The sequence below is a fragment of the Malania oleifera genome, chromosome 2 (genome assembly GCF_029873635.1).
Source record: "Malania oleifera isolate guangnan ecotype guangnan chromosome 2, ASM2987363v1, whole genome shotgun sequence".
Classification (NCBI taxonomy): domain Eukaryota; kingdom Viridiplantae; phylum Streptophyta; class Magnoliopsida; order Santalales; family Ximeniaceae; genus Malania; species Malania oleifera.
This window is the reverse complement of record NC_080418.1, coordinates 70068457-70085211: the sequence shown is the minus strand read 5'-3', so window position 1 is coordinate 70085211 and position 16755 is coordinate 70068457. Positions and strand designations below refer to the sequence as shown.

At 35.1% G+C, this 16755-nt stretch overlaps 1 protein-coding gene across 8 annotated transcripts in view; it reads left to right on the top strand.

Annotated features, from left to right (window-relative positions):
- The window catches only part of LOC131149389 (uncharacterized), a 76333-nt gene extending 60037 nt beyond the window's left edge, over positions 1-16296 (top strand). For all 8 annotated transcript variants that reach the window (XM_058099800.1, XM_058099801.1, XM_058099798.1 and 5 more), the window contains 2 exons: positions 15397-15479; positions 15663-16296. In XM_058099800.1, coding sequence (XP_057955783.1) covers positions 15397-15479; positions 15663-15882 — 303 coding nt within the window. In that variant the 3' untranslated portion in view covers positions 15883-16296. The remainder of the gene's footprint in view (positions 1-15396; positions 15480-15662) is intronic.
- The last annotated feature ends 459 nt before the right edge of the window (positions 16297-16755 follow it).

Sequence of the window (16755 nt, the reverse complement as noted above, 5' to 3'; positions counted from 1 at the left end):
CACACCTAAGGTTTCCGCAATCTACTAGCACAACTCCTTCACCGGCGGAGAAGCCTTTACACCACAGGAACAAATCCCTTTCACTCACCAAGAGTCTTACAGTAAAGTTCACCAAGAACCCTTTTACAACAAATGGAAGGAAATGATTTACAAATACAATGCTCCTTGAACGAGCTGATATTTGATACAATAAAATCCTCACACAACTCTCTCAGAGTAATGTATCACACTAAGATTGAAGAGCAAGAGAGAAGTTGAGCACAAAGATGATGAACTAATTGAAGTGTACTTGCAAATGATATATGATTATTAAGATCAATGTTTAAACAAGCCTTTGGACTTGTATTTATAGGCAAATTGGCCTACTAGCCATTTTATGGCCGTTGGGTTAATAAATTAATTGTTTACTTCGAAAACTAGCCGTTTATAGCCGTTGGGTGTAGAATCTTGACGCAAACTGTCTATGGATTCCCCCAAACCATCGATGGTTTTCTTTAGGCAAAAATTCAATTAACTCTCTGCCTGAAATTGTCGATGCCCTTGGGCCAAACTGTCGACGGTTTGCCCTGTTTCTTTACAAACTTGATTTTCTTGTTTACTTAGGTGCATGATAATGGTTATAATCCAATTGGGATCAAGTATATAAAAGATTTACAGCACTAGGATGATTTAAAACTTGTCCCTTATGAAAATGAAGTATAGGATATTTATATAAAAATCTTTGTTTTTGTTCTTTGAAAACTCATTAAGTTTTGTTCTAAGAGTTTGGTGATATCCTATATACTTATATCCTAATATGAAATTCATTTGTTCAGCTTTTGCTCAATAATCTTGCGTGAAACAATACCGTAAGAGTTATAGTAGTTCCTACCTCAAACACTCCCTATTACACTATGACTTTGTTGGATGTGCTTGAGTCCTTATGAGTGATTGTCCATTTTGATCTTTCCTACTCAAATGTCCACTCGATTTGATCTTTGCTTTTAATCCAGTAGCTTCATGTATTTGTCACTTGTACCTGTACTTTGATATGCAAAGATAGGTTAAACTTGGAACTACAATTAGGTTGATATCATCAAAATACTTCAAATATGATTATGTAGCCACTAAGGCTAACACAAAGCAAGAGTCTACTGTCTAGGGGCTTAATTCTCAATATTTAGATTTATCTTCTCATGGTAACACATCAAGCTTTTATAAAAGCTTTCTTCTGATATTAAATAAAAAACAATCTCTAGGAAATAATGTCAGATCCCATAAGGAAACAATCTTTAAGAGATAACTAAAAGTTAAAACAAACATATTTGTAAAATTTTAAATCATAAAGACCCTATATAGTCTACTAAAGTATTACCTTATAAAATCCCACTATAAAACTGATGTTGAAATAGGAAAATCCTGAAAAATAATAATCTATATGATTGCCCAAAAAAATCCTAAAAATCCTAAATATGATGAATTTGGGTAGTTGCAGGTTGGCCTTGAAGATCATATTGCATCTCAAAGGACTTCAACTTGTAATTATGGTAAGAAAGGGGGCAAAGGCCAAAATGTTTGTAAGTTTAAGGACAAGTCACAAGGTAGAAGAAAGAAGTGCAACCCACATTCTACAGAGGTTTTGGAAGGAGAGATTATCTTCATCTGTAACCAAGGATGAATGCTCACAAAAGGGAAGAGTGTAGGGAAACTTGACTTTTGTGAGCATTGAATTTTTGGGAACTGGGAAGAAAAAAATATATGGTTGCTTTTAGTATTATAGTGCAGAAGATAGAAGATGCTTTGGAGCATGGTCATTGAGCGGGACCTTCTCATGTTCTTTCAAAGAGTGGTCCAAGGTACATGCCTTAATATATGCTTTCTCACAGAAAGTTTTTTATTATGTTGGAGCATAAAGATGAATTGTTCAAATGCTTCAAGCAATGGAATGCTATAATTGAGAAGTATACTGGGAAGAAAATCTAGTGGGTTAGCACCAATAATGATTTGAATTTTTCTTATCTAAGTTTGATGGGTTTTTCTAGAATGATGATATAGTTTAACACTAAAGGCACACCACAACCGAATGGAGTGGCAGAGTGCATGAATAAGACCCTCTTGGAGAGCTACATGTTCGTAATGCTAGCTTGACTGAGGAGTTTTAGGCTGAAGCAATCTCTATAGCATGCTATTTTGCCCACTGCTCACCCCTAACAGATCCATCGATTGCAGTGCTCACAGAAAAGGCATGGTCTGATACTCTAACTAATTATTCCGGTATGTTATCGGCATATGTTCATGTGGATATTGGGATTTGGGAGGCTTGATCTGTGGACTCTTAGATGTGTATTCTTGGGTTACAACATTGAGTTGAAGGCGTATAGATTGTGGTGCATTGATCCAAAGTCAACAGAATTTATAATCAGTGCAGATGTTATTTTTGGTGAATTTGCCATTTTCTTTGAGAAAGGTTTGTAGTTCTGATTTTACAAGGATGGAGAATGACCAAAAGCTTGCGTAGTATTTGGCTGGTAATCCATGACTTTTGAAAAGCGATTTAATTATTCAATCTTCATTAATTCAAGAGGCGACACCGTTTTGGATGCTGGAGCACAGCAGTATGTTCTGCCAAAGATAGAGGTGGTAAATTATATCACCACAATGTCTATGTTATGAATACCATGTTGCATATATGAGATTTATAATGAATTATAAAGATGTACCTCCAGCCATGGTTGCTTAAGCAAAAGCACAATATCAGTCTTAATCTTTCAAAAATTGAATAGTGTCTTCTAGCTTATGTCAAAACAGGATGCCTTCAATTAATGACTGTCAACACGTTCCTGAAGCTCACCTCCATCAGGTTGAATCTTTGAACCGTCTTGATGCAGATGGTGAACTCGAAATGGGGTTGAGATGTTGGTAAAAAATATATACCAATGGAGTCGCAACTAACCTACTTTATCCTAGGTAAGGTTGGAACACTTGATTAAGTACTACCAATTTTTGGTCAACTAGCTACTCCCAGGGTCTAAAGAACCGTTAGTCTATATTTTGCATACCAAAGCCAAGTTCGGGAGTATGTGCAAGGGGAAGGTATTAGCATCCCCTATATACCCATTCCATGAACCGTACCACAATAAGTTTGGAATTTCAAGCATAAAGCGCACATGGTCATTGATTCTTCAGTTAAAGTTTAAATTACCCTTAGTGAAGTATCGTTCCACCCTATGACTGTTAGGTATTGCATCAAGGAATATAGGTCTTCTCTCACCTCGAGAATCTTGAAAGAACGTTATCATGCCACTTCCAGATTGTTGAATGGATTTTAACATATGAGGGTGCTTTTGTGTTAATTCATCCTTTCCTTGATTTTCATTTTTTTTTGGGTCAGTTTTGATTAAGTCAGAAACCCTAATCGAAAGCACAAGAAGAAAACCCTAGAGGTCTTAGAAACCCTAGCAATTCACCAAAACTTTTTAAAAATTTTTGAAATTAAGATGAATAATAATAATAACATGAAAAAAAATTTGAATAAATTTATGAACAAAATTTACCAAAAGAAATCTCCAAAATAAATAATATATTTTTAATGAATTCATGGATTTTTTAACCAAATCAAGTAACATAAATAAAATAAAATAAGATAATGTGCCCATTTGTGTAGGTACGAAGAGAAGTCCCTACCCACCCTCTCTCTCTCTCTCTCTCTCTCTCTTGTTTAATTTTTTTGAAAAGAAAAATCTCTTAGAACAATTTTTAAGAATTGTAGCACATGTAATTTAAAAGTGCAATCACAATTTCGGTCTGAGCATGAAGAAATTACAAATTACAATATAAGCATGGGGATTTCAACCGCACCCTTCACATGACTATAAAACAAAGATTGTAACTTCAAGAATAATATGGCATGAAGATCATGATTTTTGTTTTTATTTCTTTTTGTGCAATCACAAAATAAAGTTGGAATTTTAGCGCACACATGATAAAGATTGAAACTTAGACACACATGGAAGAAATGTTTCATCTTTAACATGATTAAATAAATTTCTAGGTAAATCATCATTAACATGCCACAAACTTCAAAGAATATCTCCTACACATACTTAAATGCTCTTCTAATTAAAACATGAAAACATGCCAAAGTAGATGAGATTGGAAAATTTGAGAGACATAATTTGTTCTTTTGGAGATTTAAATATCAAGAATACCGTAATGATCAAGGAGACCAATAAAGAATTAATAAGTTTAATATTCTCTTCAAGCTTGTATCTTTCAATGGAGTCTTCTACAAGAATACCAAAAGAATAATGAAGAAGCTTTCAAAGAGAACATGGATCCTTCTTTGCTTCTCTAATTGAATGTGTTTCTCCCCAATAATTGAGTGCATACTGCCTCCTTCAACTCAACGTATGTGTTTTCTCTCCAAGATCTAACAACGGGAGCCCTATCTTCCTTTTTATAGAGAATAGGAAGATAGGGTGTTGCCCTAATTCACTCTTTCCAAAAACACCCTTAAGAAACAAGGAAATCCTTTCCTTTTCCTACAAAGGTGAGTGAAGACAAGCTCACTGCCAACCAAGTTAAGGATAAGCTCCTTTTTGACTAGAAAAAGGCAATTGGACCTTAAATATACAAAATTAAAGGCCACAACTTAGTCTAAAGTTGAATTGTTTCGAAGCCATGTATTGTCCATTTTTCTCCAATTTAATTGAGAAATTTCATCCTCAAACAAAATTGGGTGTCAACAATTGCCCCACCTTAGATGTTCGTTGCCATAAGATATTAGAGGACCTTATTTCTAGCATTCTATGGTAAGGAACATATAAAGATTAGGACACAAATTTTGAATGGGGGACCCCATGTAGCACAATTCTCGCTCTTTTGACAATGGCGAGGGGACAATAGAGACTAGCGCGCACATGCATATGATAAGATGAAAGTAAGATAGAAATCTTAGTTATGAGAATTGATAATGATGACAAAGGTAAAAGTGGGGTAAATTACCTTTGGCATAGGCAAACTGCTAGTCATTGGTAGGCATAGGCCAACTCAGTCTACAATAAATGCCTTTGTAACGGAAATTCTGCCGCTGTAACATTGGTGGCAAACCAACTCGGTTTGTTAGAAACCATTGTGGATTTGGGATCACAACCCCATGCCTCTTAAGTGGGGGCATAAACCATTCCAATTTATAGAAAAACTACCTTGGATTTGGGAAACGCAGTCTTGCATGTCTATTAATAGACAAACCAACACAGTTTGTGAGAAGTACTATTTTGGGTTTGGGATTATGGTCTTATACCTTCGAAATAGACAAACCAACCTGATTTGTGAGAAAGATAGTTACCTTTGACACGGGCAAGCCGCTAGTCACTAGCAGGTGTAGGCCAACTCGGTCTACAAGGGATGTCTTTGTCATAGGAACTTTGCTACTATAATTTTGGCTGTTAACCAACTTGATTTATAAGAAAATTCTCTGGATTTGGAATTGCCTCACGCCTCCCAAGTGAGGGCATAAACAATACTAGTTCATGAAAAAACTACCTTGGATTTTGAGAATCGTAGTCCCATATATCCACTAATAAAAAAACCAATGCGGTTTGTGAGAAAAACTATTTTGGATTTGGGATCACAACCCCATACCTCCGAAAATAGACAAATCACCCAATTTGTGAGAAACCACTTTGGGTTTGGAATCACAAACTCATACCTCCTAAGTAGGGGCGGCAACCATATCAGTTTACAGCAAAACTACATTAGATATGAGAATCACAGTCCCATATATCGACTAATAGACAAACTAACGTGGTTTGTGAGAAAAAATATTTTAGATTTGGGATCATGGCCCCATACTTCCGAAAATAGACAAAACAACATGGTTTGTGAGAAAGATAACTACCTTTTGACACGGAAAATTTGCTAGTTACTGGTAGATGTAGGCTGAGTTGGCCTACAAGGGATGCCTTTGTCATGGGAAATCTGCCACTGTAACATTGGTAGTAAACCAACTTGGTTTGTAGGATAACTACCTTTGATGCGGGCAAGCCGCTAGGCATAGACCAACTTAGCGTACAAGGGATAAAGGTGGAAGCAATGAATTGACTTGGTTCACTAAAACTTTGAGCTTGTGAAAAAGAGTTTGCAAATGAATGAAAGAAGCATGAATTGACTCATGAAGTTATGTGCGAAGTGAGTAATTTTGACTTATGCCTTGAAGATGCAATGATCAAATATAGGTCCCACAGAGCATTTCTCTATCCATCTAATTGCTTTTCGATCTTTCAAAACTGTTGAAACTTCTTGGGTTTTCACTTTCGCGAACTATGCTATCTTGAACCTACCTTTATTTAGACCATCTACTTCATTTTTGAGAAGGTTTATTGCCCGATATACAAGCTTTGTGACCTCTATAAGTGGCACTTTGAAACAAAAGATTTGATTGTATATTTTATTTTCAAGTGAATTTATGATTTTCTGAAAAAAATGAATGAAAACAAGCCTGGAATATGGTGCAATTTTCTATTGATCAATTTGCATTATCCAACCTGTATTTGGTAGTGATAGGCTAATGATTGATCTAATGGACAATGAGTTCACCCTAACTTGAGTTGTCTCATTGAAGTCTCAATTCTAGAACTCAGTTCACTGGACATCCATAAATGTTAGCCTACTTTGAACTTGCTGAACTACCTTTTAGGTTTTCAACTCAGCCTTTTCTTTCTCTTTTTTTTATTTCTTCCCCCCCACCTCTCGTTTTCCTTTTTCCTTTTCACTAACTTGGTTTATTTGGATGTCATTTCTAGCTTTTATCAAAAGTTGTAGCCAATTGGAAATTGCCTTCGTGGGTGTTCAATACTTGACTGGATGCTGATGAGTACTGCTGACAACTTTTGTTCATTGCAGGCTCCTTGACTATTGCAACCTTCAATTGAAATTGTGAATCCAACATTGTTCTGCCAATATTTGTGTGATAAATCCTCTTTTGAGTATTAATGCTGAGTTTTGGACCTCAAGCTAGTCTTAATGCACAGATGAAACATAGCTTAGGTTGTAGGGTTAAAGAAAGATGGATTCTATCAATGTTTAGTGGCAGACTTCCCGTGACAAAGGAATCCCCTGTAGACTGAGTTGACCTATGCCTACTAGTGATTAGTGGCTTACCTATGTCAAAGGTACTTATCTTTCTTACAAATTGGCTTGGTTTGTCTATTTTTGGAGGTATAAGGCCGTGATCTATAATCCAAAATAGTTTTTCTCATGAATCATGTTAGTTTGCCAATTAATGGACGTATAAGATTGTGATTCCCAAATCTAAGGTAGTTTTTCCATAAGTTGGTGTGGCTTATGCCTTCACTTAGGAGGTATGGCGTTGTGATCCTAAATCCAAAGTGGTTTCTTACAAATCGAGTTGGTTTACCGCCAATGTTACAGTAGCAGAATTCCTTTGATAAAGGCATCCCTTGTAGACCAAGTTGGCCTACTCCTACCAATGACTAGCGGCTTGTCCATGTCAAAGGTAATTTATCCTAGTCATAGCGATTCATTCCCATAACTAAGATTTCTGTCTTCCATTTTATCATATGCATGTGTGTGTTGGTTTAGTATGGTCCCCTCTCCACTGTCAAAGAGCGAAAATATTTCTACGTAGGGTCTTGATCCAAAATTGATGTCCTTGTCTTTATATGTTCCTTACTATAGAATGCAAAAGGGTTCTCTAACATCTTATGGCAACAAACATATAAAAGGGGCATTTGTCGACTCCCAATTTTGTTTGGGGATGAAAAAATTTCAATTAATTACCAAATAATGGAAAATACATGACTTTGAAAAAATTAACTATGGCTTCTCTATCTTTCTCTAAGCCCTTGGTAGTGCAATTCAATTTTGGACGATGTGTGGCTTGTATTTTTAAGGTTCAATTGCCTTTTTCTACTCAAATAGGGGAATATTCCTAACTTGGTTAGGAATTTATCCTTTAGAATGGGAATGAGCTTGTCTTCAATGACCCTTGAAAGATAAGGAAAAGATTCCCTTATTTCTTAAGGGTGTTTTTGGAAAGAGTAGATTAGGGCAACGCCTTATCTTCCTTTTCTTTATAAAAAGGAAGCTAGGGCTCCCTTTACACATATGTTAGAGCTTGGAGAGAAGGCATATTCATTGAGTTGAGGGAGGAAGCTCACTTAATTGTTGGGGAGAAACACACGTTCAATTAGAGAAGGAGAGGAGGATCCATTTTCTCTTAGGAGACCTCTTTATTATGCTTTTGTTATTTTTGTAGAAGACTCTATTAGAAGACTCAAGCTTGAAGAAAATATTAAACTTAATAATTTTTTATTGATTCTCTTTAATCTTTAAGGTTTTCTTGAAATTTAAATTTCCAAAAAAACAAGGCTTGTCTCTGAAATTTTCCAATCTCATGTACTTTGGCATGTTTCCATGTTTTAATTAGAAGAGGATTAAAGTATGTATTGGAGATACTCTTTTGTGGCATAATAGTGATGATTTACCTTGAAATTTCTTTAATCTTCTGTTAAAGATGAAAATTTTCTTCCATGTATGTGTCAAAATTTTATTCTTTATCACATGTGTGTGTTAAAAGTCCAAGCTCTAATTTGTGATTGTAGGAAAAAAAAAAAAGATTTTCATGTCATATTATTCTTAAAGTTACAATCTTTGTTTTTTGGTTGTGAAGGTTTTGATTAAGAGCTCCATGCTTATATTGTAATTTCTTCATGCTCGGAAGGAAATTGAGATTGATTTTTAAATTACATGCTTGCTGATACAATTCTTAAAAATTGTTCTAAGAGTTCTTTTTTTTTTTTTTTGAAAAAATTAAACAAAAGAGAGACGGGTTAGGCACTTCTCCGCACACTTGCACACATGTAACTTTATTTTATTTATCTTATTTATATTATTTTATTTTGTTTTGTTAAAAAATCCCTGAAAATTCAAAAAAGTATTTAAAAATTCATTGAAATATGTTATTTATTTGGAATTTTTTGGTAAATTTTGTTCATAAATTTATTATTAATTTAAAAAATTCTACAAAATTCTTGGTTATTTGTTAGGGTTTCTACTTTCTAGGATCCTAGAGTTTTCTCTTCTTGTGTTTTAGATTAGATTTTCCAACTTAATCAAAAATGGAAAAAAAAAAAAAAGGAAAATTGAAACAAGGATCAAAAAGTAGTTTCCGTGTTCATGAAGTTCGAAGTTTGAATTTTTAGTTCTTGAATATAGATCTTTCAAAAATAGGAAACCAAGGTTGGAATTTAACTTGTTGCCTTCTATAGATTAGGTAAATTTTGTATGTGATTTTGTTTGAGATTTTTTATGTTCTCTTTGATAGTATATTTAATTTTAATAACTTTGAATGTATGTTTGATCGTGGATTGTTTGTTTTGGTGTGTTTTCTCGTGCATGATTGAGTAGGATATTTCTTAATTTCAACTTGTTCGCATACATTACGCCGTGCTTAACCTTAAAACACTTTAATCTATCTAACGACAAACCTCAAGGTGGTGTCTTGTCCATGCCTTCGAGGATATTGAGGTGAGGGTGGTTGCCATCTTGTGTGGGGCCAACTTACTATTTAATGGATGGGTAAATTTACACTAAGACACTTTTATATGTTAAAATCCATCCAAACAAAAGAACCCGAAAGTGGTGTCATAATGTTCTTATAGGATTCACGAGGTGAGGGAAGCCTTATGTTCCTTGAGGGGATACCCTATGGTCGTAGGATGGTATGATACTGAACGGAGGGTAATTTAAACTTTAATTGAAGGATCAATGACCATGTGTAATTTATGCTTGAAATTCCGAAGTTATTGTGGTGTCTTTCGTGGAACGGGTGTGTAAAGGTGCTAGTGCCTTTTCCTTGCACAATTGTACTCTCGAACTTGACTTTATAAGAATACCATAGACTATTGGTTCTTTGAACCTTAGGAGTAACTAGTTGACCAAAAATCGGTAGTAATGATCATTGTTTTAAAAGGCTCAATCAAGGCTCGCCTCAAGGCGTTCGCATCAAGGCACAACATGCCTAAAACGCCTTGAGGCTCAATCTAAAATACCAAGCTCTAAAAAGGCTAAGGCATTATATGCTGAGGTTAACACATTTTTACAAAAGGCATGCCTTTTGTGCTTTTTTAGTCAAGGCTTTCACATTTTGGGTGGGTGATTCTCAAGTAAAAAATTGGTTAAAAAAATTATAACTACATGTTTGTATAAAAGGAATCTCATAATATGAGTTGATTTCTAGAACTCTTGAACGTCAATTTCCCAAAATAACAGAGAGTAAATATCTTAGATCATGAAAACAATTTAACTATGTAATTGTATAGCTACCTCTTGTCATGATTTATATCATGTATTCAAGTTAGCAATTTTTGAATAGTTGACAAGTAGTTTGCAAAGTATATACAATTTTTCTTTCTTACATTATAATTGTTATTTTCTTAATTTTTCTTTATTTTTAAAATATATATAATTTATTTACATTTTTTAATCTAAAAATAAATTATTAAAAGGCTTACGCCCCAATGCTTTATTGCTTACGCCTTGCCTTTTAAGGGTTAAAATGCCTTGCCTTACGCCTTCGCATTTTAAAACATTGGTAATGATAATTAGGCATTCTTTGCTTACCCAAGATGGCGACTCCATTGACATATTTCTTTACCCACATCTCAACCCCATTCAAATTTCGCTCGATTTCGCCATCTAGGTCGAGGTTGTTCAGAGATTCACCCCAGTAGAGGTGAGCTTCAAAAACTTATTAACAACTTGGCGACTCTACTAGGACACTATTAGACTCCTACTCAAACTCTTCCTACCATCAAAGAAGCTTATCTATAGTGGAGATGGGATAACTGTTTCCATGAGGTAAGAGTATGATAATACTCTTAATTATCACTTTCATTATCACCAAGATGTGATAATACTCTTAATTCTCACCTAGGAGGCTAGGATAAATATTATTTTATCTATACGTATGTATTTTTATTTTGTTTTTTAATAGAAAAAGAAATTCATTGGATAAAAAAGAATGTACAATCATGGGAGAGGACATCTCCTTAGCAAAATCTGGGAATCCTCAAGAAAACCAAAAAAGAAAAAACCATGAAAATAAAATATGACAAAAGAAACTCGAGGTAGCCCCACACACCATAAAGAAACCATAAAAAGGATCTTTTCCCACACCAACCAATATGGTAACTTCTTTCCTGAAAATATACGCAAATCCTTCCACAATCTCCAAAATACTGCAAATAAAGCACAACTCCATAATGCAATTCCTTATTTCTTCCTCCCAAAATCTATACCTATGTAATAAGTGGGCCACATTAAGTCTCTTTTAAAAGAAACATTTACAGCACATGCTTTGACGCTCATAGGATGCTGGTGGGCCTCCTAAGTATTTAGAAGTTGGTTCTGGGGTTAATTTAGACAAGTGGTTAATTGCAATGCAGACGGAGATTGAAACTCTTCAAAACAATCAATATTAGGCAGGTTAGACTAGAAAAGGGAAGATGATTATAGGCTGTAAATGGGTCTTCAGAAGAAAGGAAGAAATTCCAGGTGTGTAGGATGCTTAACACAAGGCATGGTTGGTGGACTAAGGACCATTAGTGTTTTACTCCTTTGACTTGGGATCAGATGTTTCATGGTGTGGCAGGATGATGCATATTGATGTTCATTTTTTTTTTCTTCATGATCTATTTTTTGTGGAGAGAGAGTTCTCTGGGGAAGATTGGTTATGAAAATAATCCAATTAATATGTTAACGTAGTCTCACTCTGATCAAGTTCAAGCATTGCTTAGACTTGTAGATCTTTGCAGTTCTAGTTGCTGGCTCTCAAAGGCATTGGAGTTGCACTGATGTTTTGATTCTTTCTGTGCAAGAGTTTAGGGCAGAAATTTGCCAATGTGGATGTTTGTGGTTTGGTGGCTCAGTTCTACTTGAACTGGGTCAGTTTTGTCATATGGGTCAACTGAATTCTGACTGCCAATGTGTTTGCTCCAATCTATTTCTATTGATTGATGGCTACTAAAAAGGTTGAGTGATTGTCGAGAAAAAATACTCTGAATTGCTTATTTCAGGTGTTCATCTTGTGCAATTTGAGAACCAAGTGTTGGGAACTACTCCTGGGGTTTGGCGTTTCTTAAAAGAAAGAGAACATTTTCCTGAGTTCCTTTCCCTATGTTTGGATAGATCTTGGATTTGGATTTGGATTTGTGTTGGATTTGGATAAAATGGAATACAAAATTGTATTGAAACTTATCCAAATCCACCCAAATCTAAATCCAGTGTTTAAAATCCATCCTCCCAAATGCAGTGTTTATGAATTTTATCATGTAATTGGAGACTTTAGGATGCGTATCTAATGTAAGTTGATATCCTTTGTACTCTTTCCATTCATAGTGGATTTGAACCTGTAATGGTGCACGTGGATGCAGGCTTTGCAGCCAAACCACAAAGTTTTGTGTGCATTCTCTCTCTTATTCTCTTTACTATGCCGTTATATGCTTGCACGTTAACCAACTAGCTTGTGTCAATTGTCTGGTACTATTCTTGAAAGAAAAAATCATCTCTATTTCTTAAAAATAATCAGAGCAGAGTAAAAAGCTTTCAACAAAAATAAATTAGACGTATTAATTGGGGGAGAGGTGGGGGGAAGTAGCAGGGGGCACTCTACAAGATCTAAGAAAAAGGGGAGCACCCCCAATTGTGGGCCCTATATGGAAAAGCAACCCACTCTGTTTTTAGGAAAGGGCCGGGGGGGGGGGGGGGAGTCTGCAAGATCTAAGCAAAGGAGGAGCACCCCCTGTTGTGGGCCCCTATATGGAAAAGCAATCCATGCTTTTCTTGAGGGGAAGGATGCTGAACCAAATGAGCCAACCATTGTGCTGATTTCTTTAGCAAAAAGGGGATCTCGTGTGCATGTTTCTTCTTTCAGGTTGATAGACCTCCGTGATGCATTGTCCCTCAACTTGAAGCAGATAAATGTTGTGGTGTTTTGGGGCTTTGTTTTTCTTTTAATATGTTTCCCACTCCACAAAAATAAGCGAGGTCTGTTTTTGTGTTTTTATTTGAATTTAACATTCTTATATTTAGTTGATTGTTATAATTGTTTTTCCTTGATGCAATGTTATGATATTTAGTTTTTTTTTTTTTCATTTTAGAAGGCAAGAAATGGAGGAATAGCAATGAAGAACGTTAGATGCTAATATTGTAATGTAGCTTTAATACTTAGGGTTTTATCTTAGTTTGGAAAACTTTTGGTTATTTTAGAAGTTTTGTTAATTTAGGGGTATTTTGTGTATTTCAAGTATATTTTCAGGTTATTTTGTAATTGTTTATTTAGTTGTAATATTGGGTGTACAATTACTTTGTGTGTTTGTTCTATTGGACACACTATCATTTTGAATTCAGAAATCCACTCTCATTCTGTCTCTCCCTCTCCTACATCTTCCTTTCTTCTTCCTTCTCCATCTTCCTGTCTCTTTCTGTTTCTCTCTCTGTTCTGTTTCAGAACTCCAGAATTGATTTTCCTCTCTCTCTCTCTCCCCCTCTCTTTCTTCCTCCTTTCTTCTTCTTCGTCCTCCTTGTTCCCTTTCTCCTCTTTCAGTTTCTGTTTTCTGTTCTGTTATGCAGCAATCTCTCTCTTTGTCCCTTACTTTCTTCTTCTCTTCTCCTCTTCTCCTTTCTCCTGTGTGTCTGTGTGTGTGTGTTTCTGTTCTCAATCTCTTACATCAGCAAGCCTTGGCCCAATGGTAAGGGTGAAAACAAATATGGGAACAACCCAATCCTTATATGGAGTTTAGGCTCTGTACATCATGCCCTCTCCTAAACTCCCAATATCACACGGGATCCTTGTGCATTTTTTTTGCATTTTTTTTTTCTTTTTAGATTACGAAAGAATTGATGGCTGCATTATTGTCGTAAATTTTAATAATATAGGTTTTAGAGAAATTCTCTTATATTGTTAGTTAGAATCAAAATATTCAATGTATACAAAATATGCTTTTTATGTTGCATTTTCTTTTCTTTTCTTTTCTTTTTGCATTTTTATATTATGAAAGAATTGATGACTGGATTATTTTTGTAAATTTTGATAAAATAAATTTTAGAGAAATGTTCTTATGTTGTTAGTTAGAATCAAAATATTCATGTTTACAAAATTAAAATTATTAATAATAAAATATATTGAATATTTACAAAATTAAATTATTGATAATAAAATCTATCGGATGTGGTAAGTGATTTCTCAGGCGAAGCTTGAGAATGAAGCCGATGCTTGAGCACTAGTTATGAAAAGCTATGTGCCAAGAAGATTAAGGGTTCATTTGGATGAAAAATTTTGTTTGGAGAAAGGAAAGGAAAGAAAAGTTGAAATGAAATTCATTTTCCATTATATTATATTAAATATTATTAAAAGTAAAAAATTTGTTTTAATATAATTAAAAATTAAGAAAAACAAAATGTTAAATGATGTGTAAAATTAAATTTTTGTTCATTGATATAGTCTATCTTTTTTTATTACTTTCCTTGATAACCATATACAAGAGTCGGGAGCTTTGTGCACTGGGCTGCCTTTTTTTTTTTTTTTTCCCCTTGATAACCAAACATGGAAAAATGTGAATTTGTTTGAATTTTACTTTGCTTATATTTTCGAAGTTGCAAATGGAATCTATATTTAAAAAAAAAAAAAAATTGTTGAGAAAATAATTATGTAATTAATTTTACCAATGCGGCCATCATTAATTTAGGATATTAAGTGCTCTTTTGGGATAGTATAATTTGATCTGTTTTTGTGCAAGAGATCTTATAAATATGAGTTTCAGAATTTGTAGTAGATATGAAAATTTAATAATTTTATTGATTAACTGTTTTGTACCTCCCCTGATTGTTAACCGTTAGAGAGTTGACTGTATGAAGCCAAATACTGTTTTCCATAAGGTTGCCTAAAATTTACCATCATTATTTGAAAAACACAGCCCATCTCAAAACATGGGATACAGTGTCCATGATAGCTGTAACTCTTGCACGGCAATTCCAAACCATGACTGATAGTTGCTGCCTGTGGCATTTTCCCATTTATTTTAAAAGCTGCATTTGACAGATTAACTTGAGTGGCACATGAGAGTTGAGACCTAGGTGCTGAGCTGGATATGATTATATTCTTTATTTATCTCAAGAGGCAAGGATGGGAACCATGCTGTGGTTAAAATCTGTGACATTGTCTTTGAGGACTTGGAGATTGGGATTTGACTGTAGGTCAAACTTTATTTTTGCTGGTGTGGATCAGTTGGGGGTTTGAATTTTGTAAGAACCTCCTATAAGAAAAATGAAGCAGATGTTATTGTAATTTTTTACTCTTAGGGAAGTGTTTTTGACATGAATATGTTTTATGAGCAGGAACAAGCAAAGGTAGTGTGGGGAGATGAAGATCTTCCCTGCATATGTTTAGCGGCAGGTGCTTCTGCAATGCATAGGCTTCGGTGAGATAAATACTAATTGTCTCTCTTTCTTTCTTTAAGAGGCTTGGAATAGTTCTCTTTTCTTTTTGTTTTACTTGTTTTTATTTATTTAGTTTCTAAACCTCAACTCTCTTTCCTCTTCTTCCCTGCATACATATCATTTATTATATTGACTGCTAAACATTTCTGGTGTTTTGAGGGCAGACCGCAACCATCATGGGATCGTACCTGTACGGCAGCAGCTGCTATTGGCATCCTATCCGAGCTTCATTTGCTTCCATCATTTAGCTGTTACAGGTTGGATGAACAGGCTGAAGCACTAGAAGATACTTTAGTGGTTCTGTTAGATGCGCTCACATCTCGACGACTACGCATGGGCAGGTCAATCACACGTAGAGAGAGACACAACAGTGACATCTGTTAATTGCCACCAAGAATAGCATTTGCTGCAAAGGAAGATCATTGAGACGCTGAGATTGTTCCATCTGAAGCCTATGTAAGCCTTGCTTAGAGGTGAAATAGTGGTTGTAGACAATGTATGCTCAAGCATTTTGGGGGTCCAAGTGCCCTCATGTAAGGAACCACATTGTGTTTTTACACGTTTGCATGTTCTGTTTCGAACGGGATCCAAATTATGTATGGGTCAGCAGTCGCTAGGCTTTCTGCAATTTTGATTTACCAGGAGAACTTCATTTTTTGCAGCCATTTTGACACCTTAGTTTGTAGGCATTGGAAACTAACGATGGTGATCCCAGTATGCTGAAGGATAATGCTTGTTTTTGTTTTTTCGGAAAATACAGGAAATTTCATTGCAGTTTTGCTTTGCTTTTGTTCCCAATCTGCATCTGTATCAAGAAATTCATTCTTCGCCGTAATCATGTCCTCTGCATTGTGTTTTGGAAAATGAATTGTGTGAATTTGAAAAAAAAATAAAAATAAAATTCACGTAATTTTTTTTTTTCTAAATTTTTATTTTTTTCAAATTTACCCTCACAGTTGTATTCCCAAATGCCATGTTAGGAGTTTAGACCAGTAAAGATGATCTGTACTAGAGGACTGGTGACAATAGGGTGCTAACCCAAGAACAAATTGCTTATACAATTAAAGAGCATCGAGATCTGATGTAGCGTGTACATCCATCAGACAATTACCAATATACTGGAAGAAATGAGTTAACAAGGGAGGTTTACTATCCTTTGAAGGCTCTTCGTAAGTGGGTTGGCTGTGTAGTTTCCCTCACCCAACAAAGACCCACCGCGCAGTCACTGTGTATCCCATACCCCCTGGACTGTCTATT